This window comes from Guillardia theta, assembly GCF_000315625.1.
Source record: "Guillardia theta CCMP2712 unplaced genomic scaffold GUITHscaffold_30, whole genome shotgun sequence".
NCBI classification, from domain to species: Eukaryota; class Cryptophyceae; order Pyrenomonadales; family Geminigeraceae; genus Guillardia; species Guillardia theta.
In genome coordinates this window covers 7,049-31,863 of record NW_005434644.1, presented here as the reverse complement: position 1 = coordinate 31,863, position 24,815 = coordinate 7,049, and the positions used below count along the sequence as shown (strand labels likewise).

At 49.9% G+C, this 24,815-nt stretch overlaps 10 protein-coding genes across 10 annotated transcripts; 5 read left to right on the top strand and 5 right to left on the bottom strand.

Moving 5' to 3' along the window:
• Window positions 1–702: 702 nt before the first annotated feature.
• GUITHDRAFT_138142 (hypothetical protein) lies at window positions 703–2,833 on the bottom strand (the record flags this gene model as incomplete). Its single annotated transcript, XM_005833307.1, has 3 exons — window positions 703–765; window positions 819–932; window positions 1,031–2,833. 3 exons carry the CDS (start codon window positions 2,831–2,833, stop codon window positions 703–705), a joined length of 1,980 nt encoding a protein of 659 aa, XP_005833364.1.
• Window positions 2,834–3,322: 489 nt separating this feature from the next.
• GUITHDRAFT_107586 (hypothetical protein) lies at window positions 3,323–3,775 on the bottom strand (the record flags this gene model as incomplete). The annotated part of the gene is made up of 1 exon (XM_005833306.1): window positions 3,323–3,775. The coding sequence occupies one exon, from the start codon at window positions 3,773–3,775 to the stop codon at window positions 3,323–3,325; it is 453 nt and encodes a 150-aa protein (XP_005833363.1).
• Window positions 3,776–5,028: 1,253 nt separating this feature from the next.
• Window positions 5,029–6,203, top strand: GUITHDRAFT_152338 (hypothetical protein). The gene is made up of 2 exons (XM_005833305.1): window positions 5,029–5,397; window positions 5,452–6,203. The coding sequence occupies exons 1-2, from the start codon at window positions 5,044–5,046 to the stop codon at window positions 6,112–6,114; spliced, it is 1,017 nt and encodes a 338-aa protein (XP_005833362.1). The 5' UTR covers window positions 5,029–5,043; the 3' UTR covers window positions 6,115–6,203.
• Window positions 6,204–7,319: 1,116 nt separating this feature from the next.
• GUITHDRAFT_138140 (hypothetical protein) lies at window positions 7,320–10,154 on the top strand (the record flags this gene model as incomplete). The annotated part of the gene is made up of 14 exons (XM_005833304.1): window positions 7,320–7,694; window positions 7,721–7,761; window positions 7,803–8,358; window positions 8,655–8,712; window positions 8,753–8,796; window positions 8,831–8,907; window positions 8,952–9,053; window positions 9,096–9,162; window positions 9,214–9,243; window positions 9,291–9,389; window positions 9,433–9,586; window positions 9,713–9,956; window positions 9,988–10,035; window positions 10,133–10,154. The coding sequence occupies 14 exons, from the start codon at window positions 7,320–7,322 to the stop codon at window positions 10,152–10,154; spliced, it is 1,917 nt and encodes a 638-aa protein (XP_005833361.1).
• A 69-nt stretch (window positions 10,155–10,223) lies between these two features.
• Window positions 10,224–10,645, bottom strand: GUITHDRAFT_107583 (hypothetical protein; the record flags this gene model as incomplete). The annotated part of the gene is made up of 2 exons (XM_005833303.1): window positions 10,224–10,358; window positions 10,418–10,645. 2 exons carry the CDS (start codon window positions 10,643–10,645, stop codon window positions 10,224–10,226), a joined length of 363 nt encoding a protein of 120 aa, XP_005833360.1.
• A 2,054-nt stretch (window positions 10,646–12,699) lies between these two features.
• GUITHDRAFT_152337 (hypothetical protein) lies at window positions 12,700–14,124 on the top strand. Its single transcript, XM_005833302.1, has 5 exons — window positions 12,700–12,785; window positions 12,934–13,067; window positions 13,124–13,177; window positions 13,225–13,894; window positions 13,940–14,124. The coding sequence occupies exons 1-5, from the start codon at window positions 12,711–12,713 to the stop codon at window positions 14,000–14,002; spliced, it is 996 nt and encodes a 331-aa protein (XP_005833359.1). The 5' UTR covers window positions 12,700–12,710; the 3' UTR covers window positions 14,003–14,124.
• A 1,161-nt stretch (window positions 14,125–15,285) lies between these two features.
• On the bottom strand, window positions 15,286–16,131 carry GUITHDRAFT_62209 (hypothetical protein; the record flags this gene model as incomplete). The annotated part of the gene is made up of 2 exons (XM_005833301.1): window positions 15,286–15,354; window positions 15,943–16,131. Coding segments are annotated over 2 exons (258 nt in total), but the record flags the coding sequence as incomplete, so codon positions are not given.
• A 2,781-nt stretch (window positions 16,132–18,912) lies between these two features.
• On the top strand, window positions 18,913–19,354 carry GUITHDRAFT_152336 (hypothetical protein; the record flags this gene model as incomplete). Its single annotated transcript, XM_005833300.1, has 1 exon — window positions 18,913–19,354. A coding segment is annotated over one exon (442 nt), but the record flags the coding sequence as incomplete, so codon positions are not given.
• Window positions 19,355–20,277: 923 nt separating this feature from the next.
• Window positions 20,278–21,061, bottom strand: GUITHDRAFT_138136 (hypothetical protein; the record flags this gene model as incomplete). Its single annotated transcript, XM_005833299.1, has 5 exons — window positions 20,278–20,349; window positions 20,396–20,500; window positions 20,562–20,683; window positions 20,736–21,008; window positions 21,040–21,061. The coding sequence occupies 5 exons, from the start codon at window positions 21,059–21,061 to the stop codon at window positions 20,278–20,280; spliced, it is 594 nt and encodes a 197-aa protein (XP_005833356.1).
• Window positions 21,062–22,541: 1,480 nt separating this feature from the next.
• Window positions 22,542–24,007, top strand: GUITHDRAFT_107578 (hypothetical protein; the record flags this gene model as incomplete). The annotated part of the gene is made up of 8 exons (XM_005833298.1): window positions 22,542–22,651; window positions 22,701–22,743; window positions 22,793–22,840; window positions 23,291–23,375; window positions 23,431–23,526; window positions 23,569–23,616; window positions 23,668–23,750; window positions 23,795–24,007. The coding sequence occupies 8 exons, from the start codon at window positions 22,542–22,544 to the stop codon at window positions 24,005–24,007; spliced, it is 726 nt and encodes a 241-aa protein (XP_005833355.1).
• Between the last annotated feature and the right edge of the window lie 808 nt (window positions 24,008–24,815).

Below are 24,815 nucleotides of genomic sequence, written 5' to 3'. Positions count from 1 at the left end.
TGGATGATGGTGATGGTGATGACGACGACGACGACGACGACGACGACGACGATGATGACGATGACGATGATGACGATGATGACGATGATGACGATGATGATGATGACGACGACGACGACGACGACGATGAGGAGGAGAAGGACGATGATGATGATGAAGAGACAGAGAAGAAAGGAGAATGACGATGGGGGATGAGTACCTGTATTGGTAGGAAAGGAAGCGAACGAAGACAAGGAATAGAGATAGTAAGGCAGAAAGATTTTGTCAGCAGTAGAAATTTCCATCAGACTCGCCAGAGAGAGCACAACTCTCTCAACTTTCGTTGAGACGGTGATGATGACGAGGATGACGATGATGATGATGATGATGATGATGAGGAGGAGGAGGAGGAGGAGGAGGAGGAGGACGATGAAGAGACAGAGAAGAAAGGAGAATGACGATGGGGGATGAGTACCTGTATTTGGTAGGAAAGGAAGTGAACGAAGACAAGGAATAGGAATAGTAAGGGATGAAAGCGAAGGTTAGATACGATAGAGGTGTCGAATTGTGGAGAGGGGAAGAGAAGATAGAGACAGAGCTTTGGATTAGATCAATAATACATACAATTTGTAAAATACATCAACGAGTGTCTTGTAATGTCGTTGGCGGTTGTGAGGCAAGATCTGACCATCACATCGAAACATCTTTCCCTCGTCCCACCATTCACGGAGTAGGAACGAGAACTCTCTCGATGCGCTTCAGGTACATCATCAGCTCCTTTGTCGCCTGCTCGAGCACCGTCAGCTGTTCTCAACAGCACCAAATCCTCAAACCCTCACCTTCTCCACCTTGCTCGCATCCCTCGTCATACTCGCCATCTTCTCCGACGCGGACTGCAAGTGAACAGGAAGGGGACCTTGCGCTAGCTCTGCCGACGTCCAGTCTTCCAGCTCCTGCGAAGCATACCCCATGTGCACAGTGAGGAGCAGGTACAGGGACAGGGGGAAATTGGAAAAGCGGACGGAGCAGCGGGAGCAGGAGGAAACATCACCTGGATTGCAAGAAGCTGCAATTTCTCTTTGAACTCCCTTCTTGCAATTAGCCGAGAGCGTAAGTTTTGAGCTTCTTGCTCATCGAGCAGGTGAAAATGCTCCTGCAGCTGCTTGCCCGAGCTCTCCTCAAGCTCCTTCGTGCCCATCGGAGGAGCATCGAAATGCAAATTTTCGTCGTCGATACTCAGCACTACGAGCCTTTGAGGTTCGCCATCCGATCTGCCGGGACGTTGTCTGACTCGCGCATGTAAGGTTATGAACAAGGACAGGAGCTGCCGTTGCATCGGAGTCAAGTTGCGGGTGTCCCTCCTCGATGTCTGATCGTACGCATCCGCAATGATGGTGGTGAACACCGTCAAGATTATGACAACGCACGTGATTGTGTACAAGAGAGCCAGGATGCTGCCTAAGACTGGGTTGTTTCTGACCACATCGTCGAAGCTGACGCCGGTAAGCAAGCTCTTGAAGGCGGTGGTAAAGGAATCGAAGATGTGCTTGTACTCGGGGGCGATGGTCCCGAAAGACACGTGAAATGCCGTGGCAAACCCAAAGAGCAGGATCAGGAGCAAGATACTCATGGAGATCATGTTTGACTTGCACAAGATAAAGGCATTGGAGATGTAATCGATGTGACTGCTGAATTCTTTGAGGTACTCCAGCCCTCTCAACCACGAAAAGATTACAACCAAGCTTAAGAAGTTTCTGATCTGTTTGTCAACCCAACCAAGATATTCAAAGTCCATCCAGTCCTGTTTGCCACTCAGCAATCTCTCACATGAGATCCACTTTGCAATCTTGAATCCCAACATCGTGATGAGAAGAAAAACGATGACGACGTCGATGCCGTGCTTGGAAACAGTCTCTCTTCCCGCAGATCTCAACATCCACACAGATAGGGAAAGGAGGGACACAAGCGTGACCAGGAGGAGAAGGAGGTCAACAACGACAGCCGCACGGTCTCTCATCGTCAGCACAGCCACTTCTCTTGTGATGAAGGATGACAGCCCTATGACCTTGGTGCTTCGGTAGGACGTGACGACCCGGACGCTCCCGCTCTCCCTCAGCTCGAAGAGGATGAGGTTGGAGGAGGCGACATTTTCCAGCATATCGTAGACAGTCCAGCTCAGAAAGATCGCCTTGGACTTATCGTCCACCCATCCGATCTCTCGCAGCCCAGTCAACACAGACGTGACGACCTTCTCCGTTTGCTCCCTAGGCAAGTCGATCACGAACCCTCCGCCCTCATACGAGGTGGAGGACGATGACTGCATGGAAGTGAAGGAGTGCGTGAGGAGCTCGGATGCTGATCTGTACAGCAGGACTTGTTCTTGCACGTGGGAGCCATTCCAGCTAACTCCCCTCCACGGGGACCTGTCGACAGCTCCGCCTGCGACGTCACCTATGCATTCGTCCTCTTTCGCTTGGACATTCACGGCAACGTCGGGAGCAGTCGCATGCTCAGACATCCTACTAGGAACGTCGCATGCTTGCTTGGCTACCCTCACTTGTCGCAGCCGCGGGCTCTGGAGCATGAGCCTGGAGGGCTTGGCAAGAGCGACGGTGGAGTTCAAGGAGGGAATGTTGATGAGATGAGGGAGAACGCTGATGAACCAACGCCACATATCGTCCACCGAGGAGATGTTGAGCAGGTCGTGATGGAAGGGAAGGAGAGGCGTCGGCTCCTGGTCGACGGTGAGGCGAGTGAGAGCCAGTTGGTCCCGATATTCCTCGATGGGGTAGAGGAGGAGAGAGCTTGAAGTGATCAAAGAGAGGAAGAGACAGTAAACCAACATCCACATCATCTTCCTCCTCCTTCCCCTCGCTTTCTCGGCCTCCTCCTTCTCCTCCTCCTCGGGCTTCCTGATTGCAACCTTGACCATTTGATACCCGTTGGGCCTGGTCAAACCGGTTTTGCTGCCTTTGTACCCATATGGTGATGCAAATGGCCTTTAAAGTATAAGATTATCGCTGTCCTCCAAATGTTTCAGTCAATATTTTCGGCCGCTGTGAAACTTGCGGCAGTGCACTGCAAGGACTCGTGACGCCGACAGTGTTGAAACCGGGCCAGGCGAAGGATCAGACGACGACGATGCCAGTGGTGATGGTGGTGGTGGTGGTGATGATGATGACTGATGGAGAGAAAGAAGATGAAAATATTGGCGATTATCAGGAGATGGTCATGAATTCATGTGGATCACTGGCCACAGTGTCAATACAAATTACAACAGCGATCAAGAAATGTTTACTGAAAATTGTCTTAAAGCAGCACATTCAGCTCGCTTTGTAGATCTCTAGAAGCAGTTTAGCTTCCTCTTCTTCGCTTCATCCGGCGAGATGTGCTCCAAGATTTTGTTTCCACAGATCCGTGTGATGCCGCTAGAAAGCTTCACCATCCTACCTCGCTTCTTCGCTGGAGACGGCGATGGCGGTGGCGGCAAGGAAAAGGTTGGCATTCCCAGCGAAATCGATTCGCAATCATCCTTGCATGAGGAAACAGCGGAGAAGATTGAAGCATATGTCTCGATGTATTTGTAGCCTTGCTCGGATGATACCCGGTTGTTCTCCCGGGGGTCTTTGTCCGATGCCCTTGCTGTGCATCCCCAATCGAAATCTTGCGGCGAGCATTCCAACTCTGTCTGGCTGTCATCTCTCTCAAGAGACTCAAGGATTGGCAGGCCAAAAACATGGGAGTCTTCGAATGCAAGGAAGGAAAGATCGGGATCTTCGTAGTTTACAACCGACATCTGCAAGGAAGAATGTCAATTCATCGGTCGATTCAAAGGTATGCTTGGCAATTTCTGATCTTAGTATGCATGAGTTGATAGTTTGAAGCTCTCTTTGTGGCTATCTTGTCTTCTACTTACAAGGTTTTTGCTTCTCTTTCATTATCAACGTGCTCTCAAATCGATTATCTGCAAGTTTCGCTATCGATTTCACACAAGGACAGGTCTTGGTTCTCATGCTCTCTACTCTGATGGAGAAACAAGTGTCGCTGGTATTGATTTGCTATCAGCGTCTCTTTCTTGATCGTCTTACTCCCGCGTTCTCCTCGCGCTTTCTCGCGCTCTCTTGCTTTTTGTAGCACTTCCGACTTTGCCCCCACCCCTTTTTTCCCTCCCCCACCCTATTCGACCATGACCTACCCCCTTCTACAACACTACCGGTACCGATCTGTCAGGGACGTACCCGTCCATCAACCCACCACCCCACCCCTAGTCACCCTCCCCGTGTTTTTCCCGCCGGCGCGCTTTCAACTGAGTCACGACCCACAACAAGAGGGGCCGCACCAACAGAAGAGGACTGACGGGGGTGGGGTGGGTATAAGGTACCCCCAGAGGCTACCACAGATAGAGGTCAAACAGGAGGTGGGGTATGCAAGGTTGGTGGTCGATGCAGGTAGGGGTCACTAAAAAATGTTGGCGGGAATACTTTAGGTCGGAAGTCCGGTATCACTAAACCGGAGACCTGCCAGGCGGGCCGACTCCGGGTCGAACTTCCGCTAGCCCGGCCGTTGTTCATGGTCCGACCGCCAGGGTGGATCAGGTGCATCCGAGCCTGCGCGCGCGTACAAGGGAGGAGGAAGACGAAAACAAAGACAAAGACCAAGACGACACAGACAAGCGCCTGAAACATTCAGATATCAAACTGAAAGTTGAGAGAGGAGAGAGGACCGTAAGACAAGCGCCTGAAACATTCAGATATCAAACTGAAAGTTGAGAGAGGAGAGAGGGCTAACATGGGGCCTGATAACGCGCAAAGACCCCCCTGGCAGTAGTTGGCGGGTAAACAGCAAACGAGAATAAAGTTTGCCTGTCCATACGTGTTATCAAATATCAAAGTATGAACGTCAACGCGGAGGTGAGCTGTTCTATTTTTTGTCAACTTCGGGCCGATGATGATTGTGATATTATCACAGAAAATGGCGGCGCTGAAGAGTACGCTGAGTCATCTGTCCATCATCAGCAACATTGTTCCAAACTATGAGAAGGTCAAGGAGGAGATTAAGGAGAAGATGCGATGTCTCGGAGATAGCGCTGCCTTCCCGCAGGACCTGTCGGACTTGGAATCTCCCTTGACTCCAGACCCGTCCGTGGCGTCTCCTCTGAAATTCTTCTCACAATCTCACAGTCATGAACATGCAGAGAGTCAGCCGAGCGAGACACACGTGGAGCCTCCTGCCAAGACTGCACAGGACACAGAGAAAACCAAACAAGAGGTAGACGAGTGGGGAGATGAGTTCGAGGATCCGGACAGCATTGTGAGGGTTGTGTTCCCGACAAGGCAGTTCATCCAAGTTCGAGGAATGCTGGCGCGATCGAACGAGCTTGTAAAGTTGAACGAGCAGATCGCGCAGATGGAGTCAGAGGTGAGGGCTGTGGTGTTTGGCAAACGAGAGGTTGTGCTAACCCGAGCCTTGTAGCTCAAGGCCATCAGAATAAAAAAGAAGTTCAACGCCGACCAGATAACGTGGAAGCACGAGATCGATCGCCTGACCCACGCTCTCCTTGATAAAGTCAAGACCTCCCGACAAGTGCGGTGGGGAAGCATTCCCCAGCACGTCGACCAGCAGCTCACACTCACGTTTCGTCGCGGCTTGATGATGCTCGCTCAACCGGCTGCCTTTTCCAACGAGATGCTCTCCTACATCCTCTCGCTGGGATCTGACTGGGACTCACTCCTTCAGACCCTCTCCCTCGGCATGGAGACGATCGAGGAGTGGACGGGACAGCCCCGCTCCTCTCTCGCTCTGCGAACAGTGCAAGCTGCGGACGAGCTCTTGTGGGACGAGAAGAAGTCAGCGATCGACGCGTCTGACTACAACAAGGAGGAGGCAGATGTGCTGCGTGATCTGCGACGCGTGAAGAGGTCGAGGATGCGGCTGCTGCTCTTTCGGGGGCTGCGGTCGGGGCTTGTGAGGGAGCTGCTGGAAGTGTTTCGATCGAGATCAAAAGGGTCTAGGATGGCGAGGACTCAGTCGCGCAGGACGCTCCCAGCGTCCTCTCAGCGCAAGAAGACTTCGTTCACTGTAGCAACCGCATCCTCCTTGGCTGCCATCAAGTTCCGCAAGAAAATCGGAAGGTAATGGTAGACTGCGGGGACTACTTGGTCAACTTGGCTGAAATGAAATTTGAAGTCCGTTATTGCTAATAGAAATCTAAGTCTTGTATCACCAATAGAAATGTAAATATGTCGTGATCTGCAGAATTCTGTATAAAGACATCACATTTTACGTATGTTTCATCATCAGAAATATAGGTGTTCTATAACAGAGAAATTGTAGTATATCATCACAAGTGGAAATTTCATTGACTGAAAAAGAAGGACAAACCGGAGCAAATTTCAGTATTCTATGACAGGTAGATATTTGAATAAGGATGTCACGTATTACAGGAAACCATCAAAGTCAGGATCTTCCTCTAGCATTGGAATGACAAGTAACAACTCCAAACTGACTACATCTTGTGCATTAGGCAACAAACGATGCTGCAAGTAAAATTCTTCAAACTGTACCTCACTATCTTACACAAAGAATACAGATTGCTACATATAATTCTGTCTCGATCTAAAGCTTTGAGCTGCCTCACTTTCTACTGACCTTGTCTCTCCTAGCGTGATTCTCATCTTCTTACACTCAAGTTGATCTCCTTCATCCCTCTCTTCTCTCCTTCTTCTACATCCCTCTCTTCTCTCCTTCTTCATCCCTCTCTTCTCTCCTTCTTCTTCATCCCTCTCTTCTGTCCTTCTTCTTCATCCCTCTCTTCTGTCCTTCTTCTTCATCCCTCTCTTCTCTCCTCCTCCTTCATCCCTCTCTTCTCTCCTTCTTCCTCATCCCTCTCTTCTCTCCTTCTTCTTCATCCCTCTCTTCTCTCCTTCTTCTTCATCCCTCTCTTCTCTCCTTCTTCTTCATCCCTCTCTTCTCTCCTTCTTCTTCATCCCTCTCTTCTCTCCTTCTTCTTCATCCCTCTCTTCTCTCCTTCTTCCTCATCCCTCTCTTCTCTCCTTCTTCTTCATCCCTCTCTTCTCTCCTTCGCACTTATACTTGTCCTGGTTTACCTCCTTCCTTTCTCTTCCGCCGGTTTTTAGCCGTTGCAGTGAACTTGTCAAACCTCCGGCGTCAAAAGCGAGGAGACCCGGGCTCGACTCTCTCTGGCTCTAGCTAGGGGGTACGTGCAAGGACGCGAGCACGGGCAGGAGGAGGAGGATGTACAGCAGCAGCAGCAGGAAGTGAAGAGTTGGGAAGGGTTGAAGAGATTCACAGAGGACAGAGGTCCAGGGATAGCGCGGGGCATGCACGCTGCAGTCACAGAGGCGCAAGGCCTCTCCGAGGAGTCGAGGCAGAGGCAGCAGAGGACAGCAGAGATCCTCCAGCAGTATCATCGCGTCGCTGATGACGCCAAGCGCAATGTGGACACAGCTCTTGCTTTCTTGGACGTGCGAGGTCCAGATGTCAGTGCGCAGGAGACCATGCAGGGAAGTGGCATGCCCGCGAGGAGCGCGGCAGTGGACACGTCAAGTTATCAGATGCTGAAAGAGAACTTTGAGGAAGAGTTGAACAAGGTGCGCAGCAACTACGAGGAGGCACTGAACGCGGCGCGAGGTCAGCTGAACGAGCTCTGCGACCAGTACGAGCGACTTCAGGCAAGTCAAGACCCGACCCGTAGAGTACGTCCTGACGTCTGTTCGCTCAGCTCCAGAGCTCCATGCAGATCCGTCAGATCACAGAGAGAAGGTCGACTTGGACGGGCGCGCATGTTCTTGACATGGTGGCAGGGACAAGCTGGTGGACCAGGTCAGGGCGGAGACGGAGCTTCGTCTCAAATCGGAGAGCTACATGAATCAGGCTCTTATCGTTGTCGCTCGTCTGACCGGACAAAACCTGCATGACATCTCGCCTGAGAGCATTCTCTTCGGCGAGCAGCTCGACAGGGGGCAACACGTGCTACAGCATGGTCGATACGTGATCGAGATGAAGAGCAAATTACGGAACAAGCTCACGTCCTTGATGGAAGTAGATTTCCGTGTTCGCACGAAGCTCATTCTGCAGACCTGCTTGCATGCATGGACGAGGTTGGCTCGTCGGAGGCGCGTCCTCGCTCGCTGCTATGAGAGGATCTACTTGAAGCATGTCGTCCTCGTCAAGCTCGTCGCCTTCAAGCGCTGGCGTGTCTCTACCAGCCAGGCGAGACTGAAGGCGAGGAAGCATGCCAAGGCCCTCTCGCATCGCCCGAGTGAGACTAACACGACTAGCGTGGTCGAGCTGTGCCTCGAAGCGCCGCCTCTGCTTCTTGCTGACTTGCCCACAGACAAGTTCCTGAGAAAAGTCCTGGTGCAATGGAGGATGGTTCCAACACACAACAGGCAAGAGAGCAAACCTCAGATGAAATTCTAATGTTCTCCCGCAGAAATTTGCTGTCGAAATTTCGGGTCTATCAGCACCAACTTCCTTGAAGTCCTCTGACGCTGCTCTAGTACATTTTCAGCGGAATATTCAAGCAATTCAGTGAAGCATACTTTCACGAGTGGAAGCTTTTTATCAAGCGACGTCAGCACATCAAGTCTGAGAATCTTGGACGTTGTTCAATCGTCATGATGAACCTCGCAGGCTCTTTATTTTCTCTGCAGACAAGGGTCGGTTTCACAAGATGTTTCGGCGTTGGAGTGGCAACTGCCGACTGGCCAAGTAAGTCTATCATGTGCGACTGCCATGACAAGTCATCCAGATTTCGGCTGCGGAAGGGGACGAAGTTACAAGTCGATGCTGTGGGTGTGGGGATCAAAGTGACTTGTTTTGAGATCAGATCAGAGCTGAGAGAACGAAGCTGAAGGCGATCATGGGTCAGTGGTATCACTGCCGATACAAGTTTGGCTCTGTCAGGTCCCGAGTCACACTCTTTGTCCTTGCATGTCACAAACTTGCAGAGCGCTGGCGTTTCGGCATCTGAGGAGCGTCGTCTTCGAAGCTTTCGAACGCTGGTCGGTGGGGTATGCGAGGCACCTGCTGTCTCTGAAGCGATCGCTGAGGTGAGTCCAAGGGGCGTCGCTCTAGTTTTCACAACTGTCAAGGTGCGTCAAGAAGATCGTCGCATTGCGGCGCGGGCGATTTTTGAGGATGTGGAAGAAGATCGTGAACGTGAGGGCTGGAGGAGGGACGAGGCAGAGAAGTGACGCGAGTTGCATGTAGGAGAGCAAGCATGAGAGCCTGGTGGAGGAGGTGACCCGGTGCTGGTCGATGACGTCACGACTTTGACAGCAGGGCAGATGAACGTCAAGCATGAGATGCTTGCTGAAGTGCGAAGAGAGCTCAAGGACAGCAAGGAGAGCAACCTTGTGCTGAGCAATCGAGTCGCCGTCCTCGAGGTCTTGTCCACCCACCTGCTCGTCTTCTCACACGCTATCTCAGAGCCAGCTGTCTCAGAGCCTCGGAGAGAAGCAGCTCCTCCTTGGGCGGTTGAAGAAGCTGGAGGATGCTTTCGAGGAGCAGGAGAGGGCTACGCTCACTGCCGCGGGCATCGTGGAGGAGGCGATGATGCAAGTCTCTTCGGAGAGCGGAGCAGGTAGAGCCCTGATGTGAGCAAGACAAACTGATCAAGAAGGGAGAGGAGGAATGTAGACCGAGAAAGGAGGAGTTTGGATCGGGTTGGACAGGAGGACCGCCTTGCGCTCACTACAGCCAACCGCAGGCGCAGCGAAGCTGATGGCGCTCTACAAGCGGGTGCAGGAGCTGGAGGGTCAACTTCAAGGAGCCAACATGATGAACAAGAGGCGAGTTGAGTTGAGCCATAGCTGGGGTATGTCTGAAGTCAAAGTCTCAGGCTCGAAACTCTATTGCGACAGTTTGGAAGCGCATCAGGTAATCGAACGGGGAGAAGGATGGGGAGGGGGGGAGGAAGGAGGAAGGGGGATAGTAGCAGCCACGATGGAGAGGTGAAGAAGAAGAATCTCACATTCCTACCAGCTCTTCAGGCTCTAGAAAGAATTACTTCAACCGTCTCGCGGACTTACGGTAAGCGAACAAGAGACAGCGACTGCCTCACTCACATGCGGCAGGGTTGAAACCTTCCCCCCAAGTGTTCGAGCTCGCACAAGACACGCTTGTGTAGTCGCTTCGATGACGAGCAGTAGGAGGGGTGAGAGGTTCAGGATCAACAACAAGAGGAGAAGGATAAGGATCGAGAGGAGGAGAAGAAGGAGCTACTGGCTCTGGGGAGCCTGATAGCCGTGCTCGTCGGTTTGCGGGTAAATGTTTGAGGATCTGGAAAGAACGACGGAGAGACAAGAGACATGCCTGCTGCTTGTTCCATACAGTCCGTTCTTGTTGCTGGGGACCTGAACACCATCGGTCACCTCCTCTCAACTTTCTTCCTTGCCACCTCTCGCGAGTCGACCAAGTTCCATTGATGGAGCTGTGGGACTTGGCGCTTGAGGATCTCGACAACAGAGATGCACTTATTGATGGCGCTTCCAGCAGCTGATAGCTTGATCGTATTGATCTTCTTCTCATTCAACAGCGTTGTTGCATACCGCAAATAGTTGTGAACCTTGCCGGAAGTCGTAATTCGCACTTCATTCTCTTCCCTCTGCCCCTCCTCTTCGCTCCTGATCGCTACTTCCATCACAAACCTTATAGCGGTGGCTCAGCTCAGGCCAAGGAAGTTCGACATCCGTTCCACTCCTCCTGCTCCAAAGTTGCTCGTCAGAACATCAGGGGACTGGCACACGAGCTGGTTCACATGGACCAGGTCGCCCTTCTTCCTCCCTCCTTCCCTCATTTTCCACCCTCAAATAGAATTTCTGTCTGTGTGATCTCGTTGTCAGTCTGCTTCATCGAATGCTTCTCGGACTATTTCAGACCCGCATCTTCATCTTCTCAACCTTCGAGCGGAATTGACAGGCATCGTCTCTGACCTTATCGTACATGTCTTTCATCCGCTATTGGTTTGGATTCTAAATCTTGCCAGTCTCTCCTCGACATCATCATATTTTCTCCTCGACATCACCGTATCATCTCCTCGACATCATCGCATCCTTTCCTTCTTTCTCCTTCTGCTGCCCACTCCTGCTCTCCTCTCCTCCACTCCGAAAACTCCCATTCCTCTTCCCTCCCTTTGCTCATTATCCCGGCAGTCGGGACGTCCACCGAATGTGATGGGGGCAGTGGGGTGAGGGTAGTGCTGTAGAGAGCTGTTTTCATAAGTCAGACAACAGTCGAAACGCAGATCCTCTTACCTTGGTGATTTCATACCACCCCACCCGTCCGCTGCACATCTGGCCCTTTGGAATTGGTGCTACCCCTCTAGCTCCACCTCAAACCTCTGCCTTTCATGTACCCCCCCGTACCCTAGTTGAATGTACGGGTACTGAGCCATGTCAGCATGATCACCCTACCTCCTCCAATCCCTGCTCAGCCTCTAATTTGAAGGGGTGGCTGAGACCGGGGTGGGTCAATTACATGTCCAACGGGAGTGTTCTGATGTCGGATATTTGAAATATAATTTGAAATGTATAGATGAATAAAATAATTTACTCAGGACCATTTGCAAAATGTGTTTCAAACAGTGTACTACACCCACCTGCTATGGAGAGATCCCATACCCGTCCTAAGCAGCGGCTGTGTACGGCTCCATGTGTGCGGGCAAGGAAAGAGTAGGCGAGGCGAAGGTGGGAAGGTAGCAACATGGTTGAGAGGAGACGAAGATGACAAAAGACAAGACACAGGTTCACATGAGACAAGATTGGAAGAAAGATGCAGGAAGACAAGGTTGAGAAGACAGATGCAGGAAGACAAGGTTGAGAAGAAGTGTGAGGAGTGCAGGGGTGACGATTGCAGGAGAGGAGGGAAAGTGGATGAGCATCGCGAGAGATCAAGGACGCGAAGCTTGAAATGATGTTGATTTATGGTCAAGGATAGAGTGAGGATGATAGTGAGGATGGGGGAATGCTTGTGAAAGCATGGGTGTGAAGTGGAATAGCAAGGGCGGAGGGCCCAAAGTTGAATCGAGTAATTCGGTTACAAGGGAGATCAAGTTGGTGAGAGATCAAGGGAATTGAAGGGAAGCTTTGGAAGCGTATGGGATCATGACTGCGAGGGGGAGGGTGTAATGCAAAGGGTGTTTGCTCCCTTGCCGGGACTGCAAAGTCATGGTGTTGGGGGAACATGAAACAGTGTGCGATACATTCACGACCAAAAAAGTTGCCTAGACGTTTTCGCGGGCGGCACATAGCTTCGTTGGCGACCTAACGATGAGTTCAGAGCAGAGATGTTTGAGCAATCTATCGCATGCAGGGGATGTGTCGTTCGATTTAGACACCATATCAGTCGATCAGAAGGAGGGCTTGTCATATGCTTTTTGCTTTTGTTCAGCGGTTATAACATACAAGTGATTCTCTGGGTTTTGTTCAGCGGTTATAACATACAAGTGATTCTCTGGGTTTTGTTCAGCGGTTATAACATACAAGTGATTCTCTGGGTTTTGTTCAGCGGTTATAACATACAAGTGATTCTCTGATTTTTCTTTCTGCACCTTTTACTCTCTTGTCTGCTCGTTGTCACGTTGTGAAGTAGCGAGCTCGATATGTGCAGCAGCTTAGATGGTCATGTGAGAGACAAGAACTGAACCTTGATCATACCACTGTTGCCTTGTTCTATCTGATTCTCACATGGATGTGCAGACATTGAGGATGGCAGAAGTTGATCGGAGATTGGAAGGTCTTGATGCCGGCGGTGACATGGATCACGATGAAAACATCACCGAGGTGAGGGCAAACCAGCGCATTGCCTGATTGATCCACGCTTGTTGTGTGCTCGTAGCTTGTGTGATCGAGTTACGATTTCCTGGTGTGGTCTTGTTCTTGTCTCCTGCTGTCCGTCTCTCATCGTTAAGTTTGAATCTTGGGGTTCTAGTTGTGTGGATTCAAAGCAGCAACGGGTGAAACGCGAACACTGTCGGAGGGAAGAACAGATGATTCGCTGCGAAATGCTGCTCTCTTCCAAGCCATGAGTGACGTCGCTGCCATTGCTAACAGCGCCGCGTCGCAGTGAGCCGCTGCCTTGGAGCTCAGTGGTTGATGACGAGTCTGATGATGAACGGCAGGAGAGCAAAGCTGACAAGAACGTCATTCAAGGAATACATAGCATCGCGCCTCAAGTGAGAGCTGCGCACGATTCACTTGGTTTGTGATGTGCAGCGTGCAGGAACTCAGGGCATACGGCAATGAGTTCGCCCATTGTCTTTGTTGTGGTGCATGCTCTCACGAAAGAACAAGTGACGGAAAACATTCAGCTGGTGCTCGACGAGGGAGCTACCGGCGTCTTTCTTGTCAATCACGACTTTGACTACCCAGAGATGCTGCCGATTGTGAGGCAGGTGCGAGGACAATTCCCTAACATCTTCCTCGGCGTCAACTTTCACACGCTCAACGGAGCTGACGCCTTTCCCATCCTTGGTCGTCTTTCCCGTGAAGGCATTAAGATAGACGCGTACTGGGCCGACAACGCGTGCATCGAGCACGACCGAGCAGACCAGCCGCAGGCAACTGCGATCAACCAGGTGAGGCAGAGCTCCGGTTGGGACGGGCTCTACTTCGGAGGCACTGCGTTCAAGAACCCCAAGAACCACGCAAAGCTGTGCAAACCCGTTCCTCCCGAACATTTCAAGGATGTGGCTGCATACGCCAGCCCCTACATGGACGTTGTGACTACAAGCGGTGCGGAGTCCGGTGTCGCTCCGAACATGGACAAGGTGCTTCAGATGCGGGCAGGTTGCGGAGAGACACCTCTTTGCCTTGGGTCTGGTGTGAGCGCCGAGAACATCAAGAGCTTTGTTGACAACGTTGACTGCTTCTTCGTCGCAACTTCCATCCAGGTTGGCTCCACTTGCACCGCTTTTGTGTCTTACATCACTGTGCAGAAGGACAACCATTACATAGACAGAACAAAATTGCGCGAGTTGTTACAAGCTGTACAAGTGTGAGTAAGTCATCAAAGAACATACGTGGGATGCCAAGCTTTGTGGACCAACAACAGTGACAAGGTTGAGTAGATAATCATGACAAAACGAGGTACGAAAGATGCATCATTAAAGTGTTAATATCGGAGATTTGCTTCAAGTTCGCTCGCTCCTGGGCTTGCTTTGGCATTGTTTGAATGATCAGATTTACTGTACAATGACTTCACGGATCATGAACCACTCTTGAGATCACTTCACATCTTGAAGGTTACTGGTGCCCCTAGCAGCATCTGCGGCCATCTATGAGCCCGGACGGTGGTAGGAGGGGAAAGCAACGCAGAGGATCAATATCAGGGGGCCTCATACCTTCCGCATCTGCTGTACGTTGGCTGATTTCTGATTTCCGCGTCAGCACTAAAAGCAGGAGAACGGGGATTTTTCACCTGCTCCGTCACAACGTCGCTCACAGTTTTCCCGTCCTCCCCCAGCAGTCGCAGGTCAGCACCTTGGAGGACAAGTTCCTGCCCAGTTTGAGGACAGGAGAGAAGAGAACCGTTGACTTGCGTTACCTCCAATGCCCAGACTTCTTCCGATGCAGCTGCCAACATTACAGCCCTGCGGAAGCTTATCAAACGGAGAGCAGCATCAACTTCCCCTGTACGTGTATCCGAGGTATGGAACCGTCCTTCCACTCTTAGATCGGCACACCCGAGCATTTACGTGTGCTCCATGCCGCAGGAGCAGGCGTAGAATGTTCACTTTGTCACTATCAGTCGACAACCCACACATCAGCTATCCTCACCGTTGCCATGAAATGCTGCTACGTGAATGGGCGCCCAGCCCCATTCAGACCCTGGCAGGGAGACATCAGCTTCAAAGCTCCTGATTAGAAGCGAGGCAAATCGTTCGCTTCCCCTCGCAGCTGCTCTGTCAGGACGTCAAGGACGAAAGCAGGTAGGTGATCTCTCACATGCTGAGTGGTGTCTCCACAAATGCGTAAACATGCTCCCAACTCGCGAGCTGTGCGTTCGGGTTCGCTCCAAGGTTGCAGAGATCTATTGCAACGTAGCAGTCTCCGTTCATCGCAGCCTCGCCCAGCAGTTCATCCAGGTACGTCTGTCCGTGAAAATCTATCGTCCATTCTCTTGTAGGCAGGAAAGAGTTTTTCTTTTCTTCCACCCTCGCCAGATCCAGCTTGTGCTTGGCGAAGACCTCGACCATATCAGACATGGGCTCCTGGCAAAGGTGAGTTTTTCTGTTGGACAAGTCATTAGTGAACACGCATACGCAGGTACTACTTACCCTTGAGCATATTCCAGCGCCGATCTGCCATCCTTATCTTGTTGGTCTGGATCAGCTCCCGCAGCTAGCAGAAGCTTGACAGCTAATGGATCATTGTTTAGCACAGCAATGTGTAGGAGCGTTGACATGCCCTTCAAAAAGAAAATTTCTGCGCAAACATCCACTTCATGCATCAGCAAACAACTCAAAACGTGCGGGTTTGTGATACGCAAATCGACTGTACAACCTTCCTCGTAGTTTCTCTTGACCAACGCCAAGCTTACAGCGTTCATCTTGTTTTCTCCAGCTTGCGTGAGGTTAGTGGCAGCTCCATATTCCAGCAGTACATGGACCGCAGCCCAAGAGTTCTTAGTCACTGCGACATGCAACGGACGGAGATTGCTTTCGAGGTTCAACACGTTCACGTTGGCGCCATTCTCTAACAGCTGCACCACCAAGGAGACGTTTTGATCCACTCCCAAGGCATGGAGAGAATCGTGCAGCTCTTGATCAAGCTCTATCTGTCGGATGGCATCCTGAGGTGTAAACCCTCTGTCGCTCAGCTCCCGGAAGCAGCGGAGTAGGTGAAATGCTTTCATCTTGGACATGCTTCTGCACCGATCTTCAGCTGTCATCCCCATCTTGTCTCTGATATCTGCATGACATTCGCAGCACAACAGAACTTTACATGCTTCAATACATTCCTTCTCCGCAGCTTCATGAAGCGCAGTAGCACCCACTTTGTTTGTCATATTTACATCTGCTGCATGATTGACAAGAAGGTTCAGCACATTGACATCAATAGCCGCGTAGTGTAAAGCACAATTTCCAGCATGATCTACTTCGTTCACGTCGCAGCCTGCACGCAATAAATCACTACGGATGGAAGGATGCTCAATCACTACCGGCAAGCACAAGCTCCTCCAGCCTCGCAAACGAGTCGACATCTCCTTCGCAAGCTATCTTTGTCGCTCGGATAAGGTTATCAGTACCCAGGCTGTCGAAGGAGGAGAGGCTTGCAGGGAAGTCAGGAGGGCGTCTGCTTGGACTTTGATGGTAGAAGTGTGCGTCGTGTTCGCCATGAGAGCGGAGGAGCGACACCTTGATCAGGTGGCCTTTTGACCGCCGATAGACCGTCAGATCTACAGCTGTGCCACACTCGCCGAGCAGCATTCCGTTGACAAAGTTCAGCGACCGCTTCTCTACATCGACAGAGTCGACTTGTGCGATCTCGTCCCCTTTCCGCAGCATTCCGCACTTGAATGCAGATCCGCCCCGCAGGATGTCTTGGATAATGATTGCTCCCGTTTCGCCTCTTTGCAGCTGCAGCCCAACGTTAAATAACTTGGTGCTTTGTGTTGCCGAAGACGGTGGCTTCTGTAAAACAGCATGCTTCAGCATTTGGTTTTTTGCTAGTGAAAGAAATGTGACTCTACTTGGTTCTCAGGCTCTAGAAGTCGCCGTAAGTTCTGCAGCGATTCTCATCAAGACATTGCTTATATAAAATAAATGCTCGAGATCACCTGCATCAACCAGGCTTCGTCCTTGTTTGTTCCATTTCTTTCATCCGACGCAACCCCGGCAGACGCTGCTGCATTGGAAGTCTTCCATAATGACCTCTCACCATTCTTCGGGAAGATTTGGACAGGAAGGAATGATCTCCACCATTGCAATGGATCCTTGAAGAGTCAGTCAGCCGATTTAGGGAGATGAAGCAGATACCTCATCGTCATTGGAAGAAGATCCATTCACTGCGGGATCCATCCCTCCTAACTTGAAAAGTAGCAGGTGTTCTTGCATTCAATCATCAATCCTGCAGATTTGCCTGACGAAAACTGTATCAGTTTGATCAAGGACAAGTTTATAATCCATTCTTGACTTTGTAAAACATATCAATTTTTACACGAACTAAACGTCTTTGCGTTGAAGCTACAGGAATCCTCCATCTTCTAATTGTTAGTCTCTACATTATCCATGATATACTTTCTCAGTGTCTATCGAAGATCGCAGCAACGTTGTCCCAGTGACATCAGATGCCTATCATGCTTTGTGCTTGTGATGCTTTGTGCTTGTGAGACAGTTGTGCTTATTTCTCCGCCCCCCTCCTCATCGCCTCACGTCAGTTGGATGTAGTTCCCGAGTCCGCCGCCATACCTCTCGTCTCCTGGCATGCCATCCTCTCCCCGCCCTATGGACTAAACCGGATGGTTCTAATTGAGGGGGGTGGTTGAAATTGAAGGGCGAGGGGTGAAAAATCGGTGTAGGGTACGATGACTCGATAAGACGGGGTACTACAGAAAGGGGTGGGGTACTATTAGATAAGTTCGTGAGGACTCCGAGGTAGGGTACCATTGGGGTATCTTTGAGTTCACTGTCACTACCATTCAACGGTTAGCCTGGGGGTCCTACGTGGCGCAGACGGTCAGGGGTGGCCCTGAGGGGTCATCGAAGGGAACTTTTAACTTGGATCAGTACACTGGCCTGCTTTACTCAAAACGGCACTACTAGCCTACGACAGCCGCGCGGCAGTGACGATGGTCGCGCGCGGCCGCCGGGCCGCCGGGCCCCGGGTTGGCTTGAAGAGCGGCCGACCGTGGCACACCGGGTCTTCCGTCTAGCTATGCTCTCTACAGGCTTCTGCCGTTACACCACCCTGGGTCAGGGTATTATAACCCCATCATTCGGACTGAATATGAGGGGTACTTTTAGTGTATTGACTCGGGAGACTCAGAGCGAGACAAGAGGGTCGAAAATCGACTTGATCCCCAAGGAAAAGGAGGGTGGGTGGACGACGGAAAACCTACTACATGTGTGGGGTCGTTCACATGGCTACCTCTAGTGGGTAGGGGTAGAGGGAGGGATAAGGGTGGTCAGAGCAGCGTTGGGGTTGAAATGGGGTGCTGCGTCTTCGGAAAAGGTCAAATAGGGGTGGTAGTAAACGGGGTAGGGTAGTACCTGGAGCATGGAGAGGAACCGGTCTGGGGGTAGTCGTTTCGTCGACGGGAAGCCGCGGGCGCGTGAACGATGGCCGAGGCAATGTGATGGGGAAGAAGTGTTTTTTTAGAGCGAGAGAGCATGACTGAGATGCGGCGATGATGAATTTCAAATGATGATATGATGTGGTCTTATAGCAGCGGACTGGAACAGTCTAGAATAACAGTATCAGGACGAAACAAAGACTGTGAAGACAAAATTTGAAAACTGAGCTAGGAGACAACAGAAAAGAAGAATGGAAGAGAAACAATAATCACGACTGTAAACTGAAAGATAGCGATCAAGTACTGCTATATCATGTTGTCCATGAAATTTGAGATCGTATAAGGTGAAGTGCAGATTGGAGTAGGTATCTCGAGTGTTCCGTTCTCCGAGGTCGAAGGAGATTTTCCTCTTCTCAAGGCGATTTTCCACGACGATGTACATCAAATAGTGATCGTAGTAAGCTTTCATGAAGGTTTCTTTCCGATAGGGTATGTTTGGTTAGATAGCTCCCATTTTCCCTAATGTACACAAGAGATCCGAGCGCGTACTTGATTAGATTTTCAGCGCCCTGATTCTAGATTGCTTTTCAGGTATTTCCGAGGTTTAGAGTGCACTTCTGTCTGGCCTTCTCACGGACTTCTGAAGCTGTACAGAGCTCTTGATTGCGGAGGAAAATGTCGAAGAGGAAGGCTACTGAACCAGCCTTGTTGACTGCTTGCCCTTTGACCGGCTTACCTATCAATGATAAGCTGCCGAAAAAGCTCAAATCTAGTAGTCAAGTGAACAAGAAAACAATCCTCAATGTCATGACAAACAGACTAGGATGGACTCCACGACCACAATCGGATCAGTGGGATGACGATACTTGGATGCAGGAGTATTATGCTCAGCTGATGCAAAAGAAGTACGTTGACGAGCACCCGCAGCAAGTAACAACTCCTCCGCCTCCGCAGCAATATCCCAGGATGGAAGATCAATCTAGAACTGCTCCAGCACGACCATCTCCGACAGCATCGTTGCCAATTCGAAACTCTCCATCTTCTCCCAGAGTAGCTGAACTCAGAAATAGAAAGCGAAATGACGCGCCTGCGCCTGCACAAGGTGTATCCAAATCTCCTGATAAGCCTATTGGTGGACCTGAAGAGCGTGAGTCTCATGGCAGCAAAGGGGGTTCAATCTGTGCTACCCTTGTCAAACTGATATGTTTACTTATGATCGGTGGAGTTGTGGTTACTGTTGTTTTGCATAGCGACAAGGGTATGGTTGAGCTGATTGGTGGACGTGCAAGTGAATCTCTTGTCAAAAAAGTCCCCACCCTGGAATATTTGTTGGAAGCATGGAATTCTTTGTCCAAAGTCCTCACTGACCTCTTTGTGCGGATCGCTGGAAACATCAATAGATTCTTGTCTCATGGCAGTTCCAATTCAAGCGTGCAGAGTCTGGATGCTCTCCAGATAGTCAAGGATGCCAACGATAAGCCAGAAAATCTGCGAAAGGTAACAATCAAGGAAAGCAAGCCTGTGGATGAAGCGCTCAAGATAGAAAAGTCAGCTTCTTCCAGCAAACATGATGCGTCAGCGCCTGAGGGCAAAGCTGCAAACAGACTTCAGGAAGATGGGCTGCAGGGAGCCAAGGCAAGCAAGAAAAAGAAGGCAAAGAAATTGAACCTGGAGGAAGGTGCCCCACATGCACAGAACTCCCAAGATCGCACTATTCATTCTGAAGAAGTTGCAACCCCGAAAGCTGATTCCCCACCTAGAGAGGTGAATTGTGAAGAATTTTCCTTATACGACTGCCGGGCAGGACAGGGTGATTATGAAGGATGGTCAGATGAAGATTGCACGCTGCAGAAGTCAAAATGTGTCAAGAATGCTGACTCTTGAACTACGTCGCATGGCAACATTTGTTTGCATATTGTGCATGCATTCAATTCCGACATCATTCACGACATCCTGATTTGGATGCCGATTGAAAACAAGCAGTCGATAATAATAACTAACACGTTTGGATTTAATGAAAGGAGTCAAATCTTCCTTATCTCAAACATTCAGAGTCTGCAGTTTGTCTTGGAGTTCATTCAATTCTGCTTCCATGAGAGGAATTGATTCAACCTGGCAATTCATCTGTCATGAGCTGTATGAGCATAGCTTATATTACCTTCCGCCTCTGATCATCGTTGACCTGAGTGCCGTTTTGCATGTCAGCGGATATTTGCTGAGCCTGCTTCAGCTTTTTCGTAACAGCTTTGATCCGTTTGTTGACCTGCATCCAAAATCCTCCTACATCAGAGAAAACCATAGCGAGAATAAACAAACAAAGGAACCTCTTCAAGGGACTTGTACTCCTTGGGGCCTTCGTCACGAACAGGGTCAAGCTTGTCGTCAAGCTGCTTATTTATCTCCTCTTTTGATTCTTCCACCTCCTCAGAGGAGTATTCAATCGTACCTGCCGTCAGATGAATAAATTCGCATTTATAATAAGCCACACCGATAAAAACCTGAGTTTTGAGCATTCTTCTTTTTCTTCTTCTTCTTCTTGTTTTGACTCGATTGCTCCTCAAGATCTATTCCTGGTACCTGGAGATTAGATTGCATCATGTAAGGGCAAATAGAATGAAACGATGCATTCGACCGATGCTTTTGTTCCATAGCTGCCGCCTCTCCAGTCCCCCCGAGGGTCAAAAGTTCTTGCTGTTTCTTGATTCGGAGGATCAACACCGCGCACCCAGTTGTTTCTGAAGGCTCCGCTGTGAAGAGGAGATTGGCGTGATCTGGTGAATACAAATACATCCTAGAACTTACGAGCTGTGAAATTGATACCCATCTCGCTTCAAATCTTGCACTGTTGTTGGAGTCGTTCTCGGACACGGACGTTTGGAAACAATCTTCGACCAACAGTTTATCACGAGTTGATGAACAAACGAAAGGAATGACCTGGCCTGCACTGTGCAGCAAATCAGACGAATTAAGCAGAGGCTCTTTTCGACCTCACCTATCCACGTCGATCAACGAAGGGCCTCGGGTTTCCACTCCTTGTGCATTCTTGAACGTTTTACTCTCCTGGTTGTAGGATTGAGAAATAAGAGGAAGGTAGGAAAACAACAAGTTGACCTCGGCCTTCACTGCATCCTGTAAGATACTTTCTGTTCCAAAGACTCGCCGAAACTTATTCAGTAGCTCGGTAACGACTTTTATATCGTTGCTGATAAACACAATACGTTGAAGAGCTGTTGCTTGTTTTAGGAAGAGCACACAAGAATCAATGATGAGAGAAGCGCTGATGTCAGGAGGGAATCCCCATTGTTGTGATCCCAAGACCGGGAGAGCAACAGATTTGCACGCGGCACCATCCAGATGTTTGAGGACTGAAAGAACCGACTTCTGGAGAAGCTGTTCCTCGGACTCCAGGGGCGAGAACTTCAAGCCGGACACAAAGCGAACACTTTGTCGTAAGAGCGATGCGTCGTCGTTTGCTGCATTTCCTTTCTTGCCTCGACTGTTGGCACCTGTTACCATACTTCTCTTTTTCCTGATGGCCTTTACTCTCGCACCTTCCTTGACTTCAAAACCATACCGCACACAGCACAAGTCAAAATCAAGGCTTCCACAGGATTCTCCAATCATCGTCGCCCAACCTTGAGATGAGTTTGATTCACCTGACGAGATCTTTACAATCTCTCCTCTCACTTCCTCTTCGTCTGGTCCGACGCCGGCCCAACGCGGACCACCCACAACAACTTGTTTACCGTCACCCTGCGCGGCCACACAGCCGACGTCCTGCCATCTACCCTCGCTGACTTCAATCTCTACATCTGCATCTTGCGGAATCCCTTGCCACACTTCCACTCGCCATCGCCTCTCGCCATCGCCTCCTCCGCTCTCGTGCCTTGCGCGCTCCGGCATTGATTGGCCCCTGGCTTGGCCCCCTTTGTTCACATTGTAACTGCCGTAACGATCTTAGAGTGCAGAATTGTTTGATTGAGTGGTGAGAGTAGCGCTTTTTGCTGCCTCCTCTGTTTCCTAGTATTTTGTTGAGGCGGGTTTGTAGTGTTTCTCCTCGTTTGACTGGTGACCGTGTGAGTGTAATCAGCGCAGGAAAGCTCGACAGGACGAACGGGAGGATGACTGCTCAAGCAGGACAGGGATGGGAAAGCAGAGAATGAAGTCAAGGAAGACAATTGTTGTGGGAGAAGATGCTGCATAACGGATTGAGTCGAGAAACATGCAAAGCTGGTAAACCCGTTTGTCATGCAGCATGCTTTTCGACATTGTCAGTGACTGTGGTCTCTCAAGTTTCAAACGGCATGTCCATGAATGCACAGTCTGCACACAATGCTGCAGCTAGAGCTGATTTGGAGACATTATCGGTATTGATACAAGACGAAGAGACTTTGAAATCTGTCTCGCCCTCCGGGTGATGCCACAACCTTGGTGTATCAACGCTGCTGATCCTGGTGCTTCAGCTGGAATCTTCTCCATGTGGCTGCTCAACATGACCATGAACGGGTGATGAAGTTGATCTGCGCACACCACAAGCTTGATCCAAACGCGCAAGGCCTTCTCGGAGAAACTCCTCTTCATGGTAAAAAATCCTTGCAAGTTCGTAAGCATAGATGGATAAGTGCTTTTGATCAGTTTGTGCGATGTATGGGAGTGTTCGAGCCGCAATCTTTCTAATGGAATCCCTTGATGCTGATCCATCAATCAATGACAATGACAATTGGTCTCCGATCCATTATGCTTGTCGGTGGGCAACAGGCTATCTCTACGTTTCTGGACCTAAATCCCACCATAGATTTGGATTCCAAGATCTCCTAGAAGTTCTTGAAAGAAACTATCGAGCAAAGTACGAACAAGACCAACGTCGGTGCGCACCTTATGATTTGCTGCTCTCAGTTCGTTTGAAACTCATAACCAAAACGCTCTTTCTCAGGGGGATTTCAACAAAGACGAAGGAGCCCTTAACGAGTGAGAAGTGGACTCCTTTACATGTTGCTGCACGATTTGAACAAGTTGATTCTTTTTGGGTCTTCTCCAATCATATGTTCTGCAGGATTCGATTGTGTCTTACCTCATATCAGCTGGAAGTGACCGAGAGGCGAAAGATCATTTTGGCTACACTGCTCTTCATGTAGCTGGTATGCTACATTTTGACATAAGGTTCATGATACATATCGTGCTGATCACATCCAGTTCGACATGGTCTCTTGCCTATTGTCCAACATCTGCTCACTTACGACGTTCAAGTGGACTCGAAAACATTTCTTGGAGAGAGTGCCGGGCATCTCGGTGAGGCATGGTTGGATATGTCCTGTTTTGAATCGATTTCAGCACTTTTGTATGGGAAGCTTGATGTCCTTGACATTCTTTTACAACACGGTAACGAAATACACACATAGGACAGCACAAGATGTCACATTTAGCTTTCAGGGATTAATGTGGAGGCGAGAGACAACAACGGAGACAGCATGCTGCACTACTCCATTCGATATCCAGGATCCCATGTCTACATTGTTTTCCAAAAGCTACACTTTGAATTTGACTTTGATACGCAAAGGTTATGAACAAGCTCGCATCACGAGGAGCACATCTACAGGCAAGAAACAACAAGGGCTACAGCGCTCTTCATGTTGCAGCGGAAGTCGGGAACCTAGAAGCTATTCAAGCACTTATTTCTTATGGTTGTGACATTGACATCCGCGACAATGAGGGCGGGTCCTGGCTCTTTCTATTGCACAGGGATCATTACTCGAAGGTCGAGTCTCCCTGAGGGTCCTTTTGCTACTAAATCGATGTATATAGGTCACCGAGTTCTTGATTGCAGCCAACGGCAGGCATGACAGCGTTTCCGAAGGACCTCGAATGGTGCTGCAGGTAAAACGACGGACTAAATGATTGGGAATTGTTTCAATTGAATTTTCCCCTTCTATCGCAGGGGCAAAACCTCTTGTACACGCAGGAACCTCTCGAGCCTCCAAAAAATGTATCTTGCGAGCGTCATTTCAACATGTAAACCCGTGATATTGCGTGGAATGCCTTTGATTTTGAAACGCTCAGAATTTCAACGATTTCCGATATAGTTGGTGGCGCTCACTTCAATCCCAATTCAGAAGCAGCCCATGAGCTACTGAAATATGCTTGCGAGTATGACCAAGAAGAGTTTGTAATCTTTTTGATCTCTCAGGTTCGTGTGTATGCTTCTTCTATAACTCTGCAGTCACGAATCACTGTTATGACTTTACCGTTCTTAACAACACATTCCAGGGCGTAGATCTGAACAGGTACAGCGTAGACGGATCCACTGGCCTCCACACAGCATCAAAACATGGAAAAATGAACGTTGTCAGATTGCTCCTTTTGCATGGGATGAATGTCGATGTATCAGATGCTTCTGGATGGTTCTGTCTTCTTTTGGTTGGTCACCCCCTGCCAATGAATGTTTCCTTTGGCAGGAGGCCATTACATTATGCGTGCTGTTTTGGGCAGCAAGCAGTCGTAAATTTGTTGCTGGAATCTGGAGCAAATATCAATGCCCAAAACCAAGACGGGGAGGTGGATCACTTCATATAAATATTGCT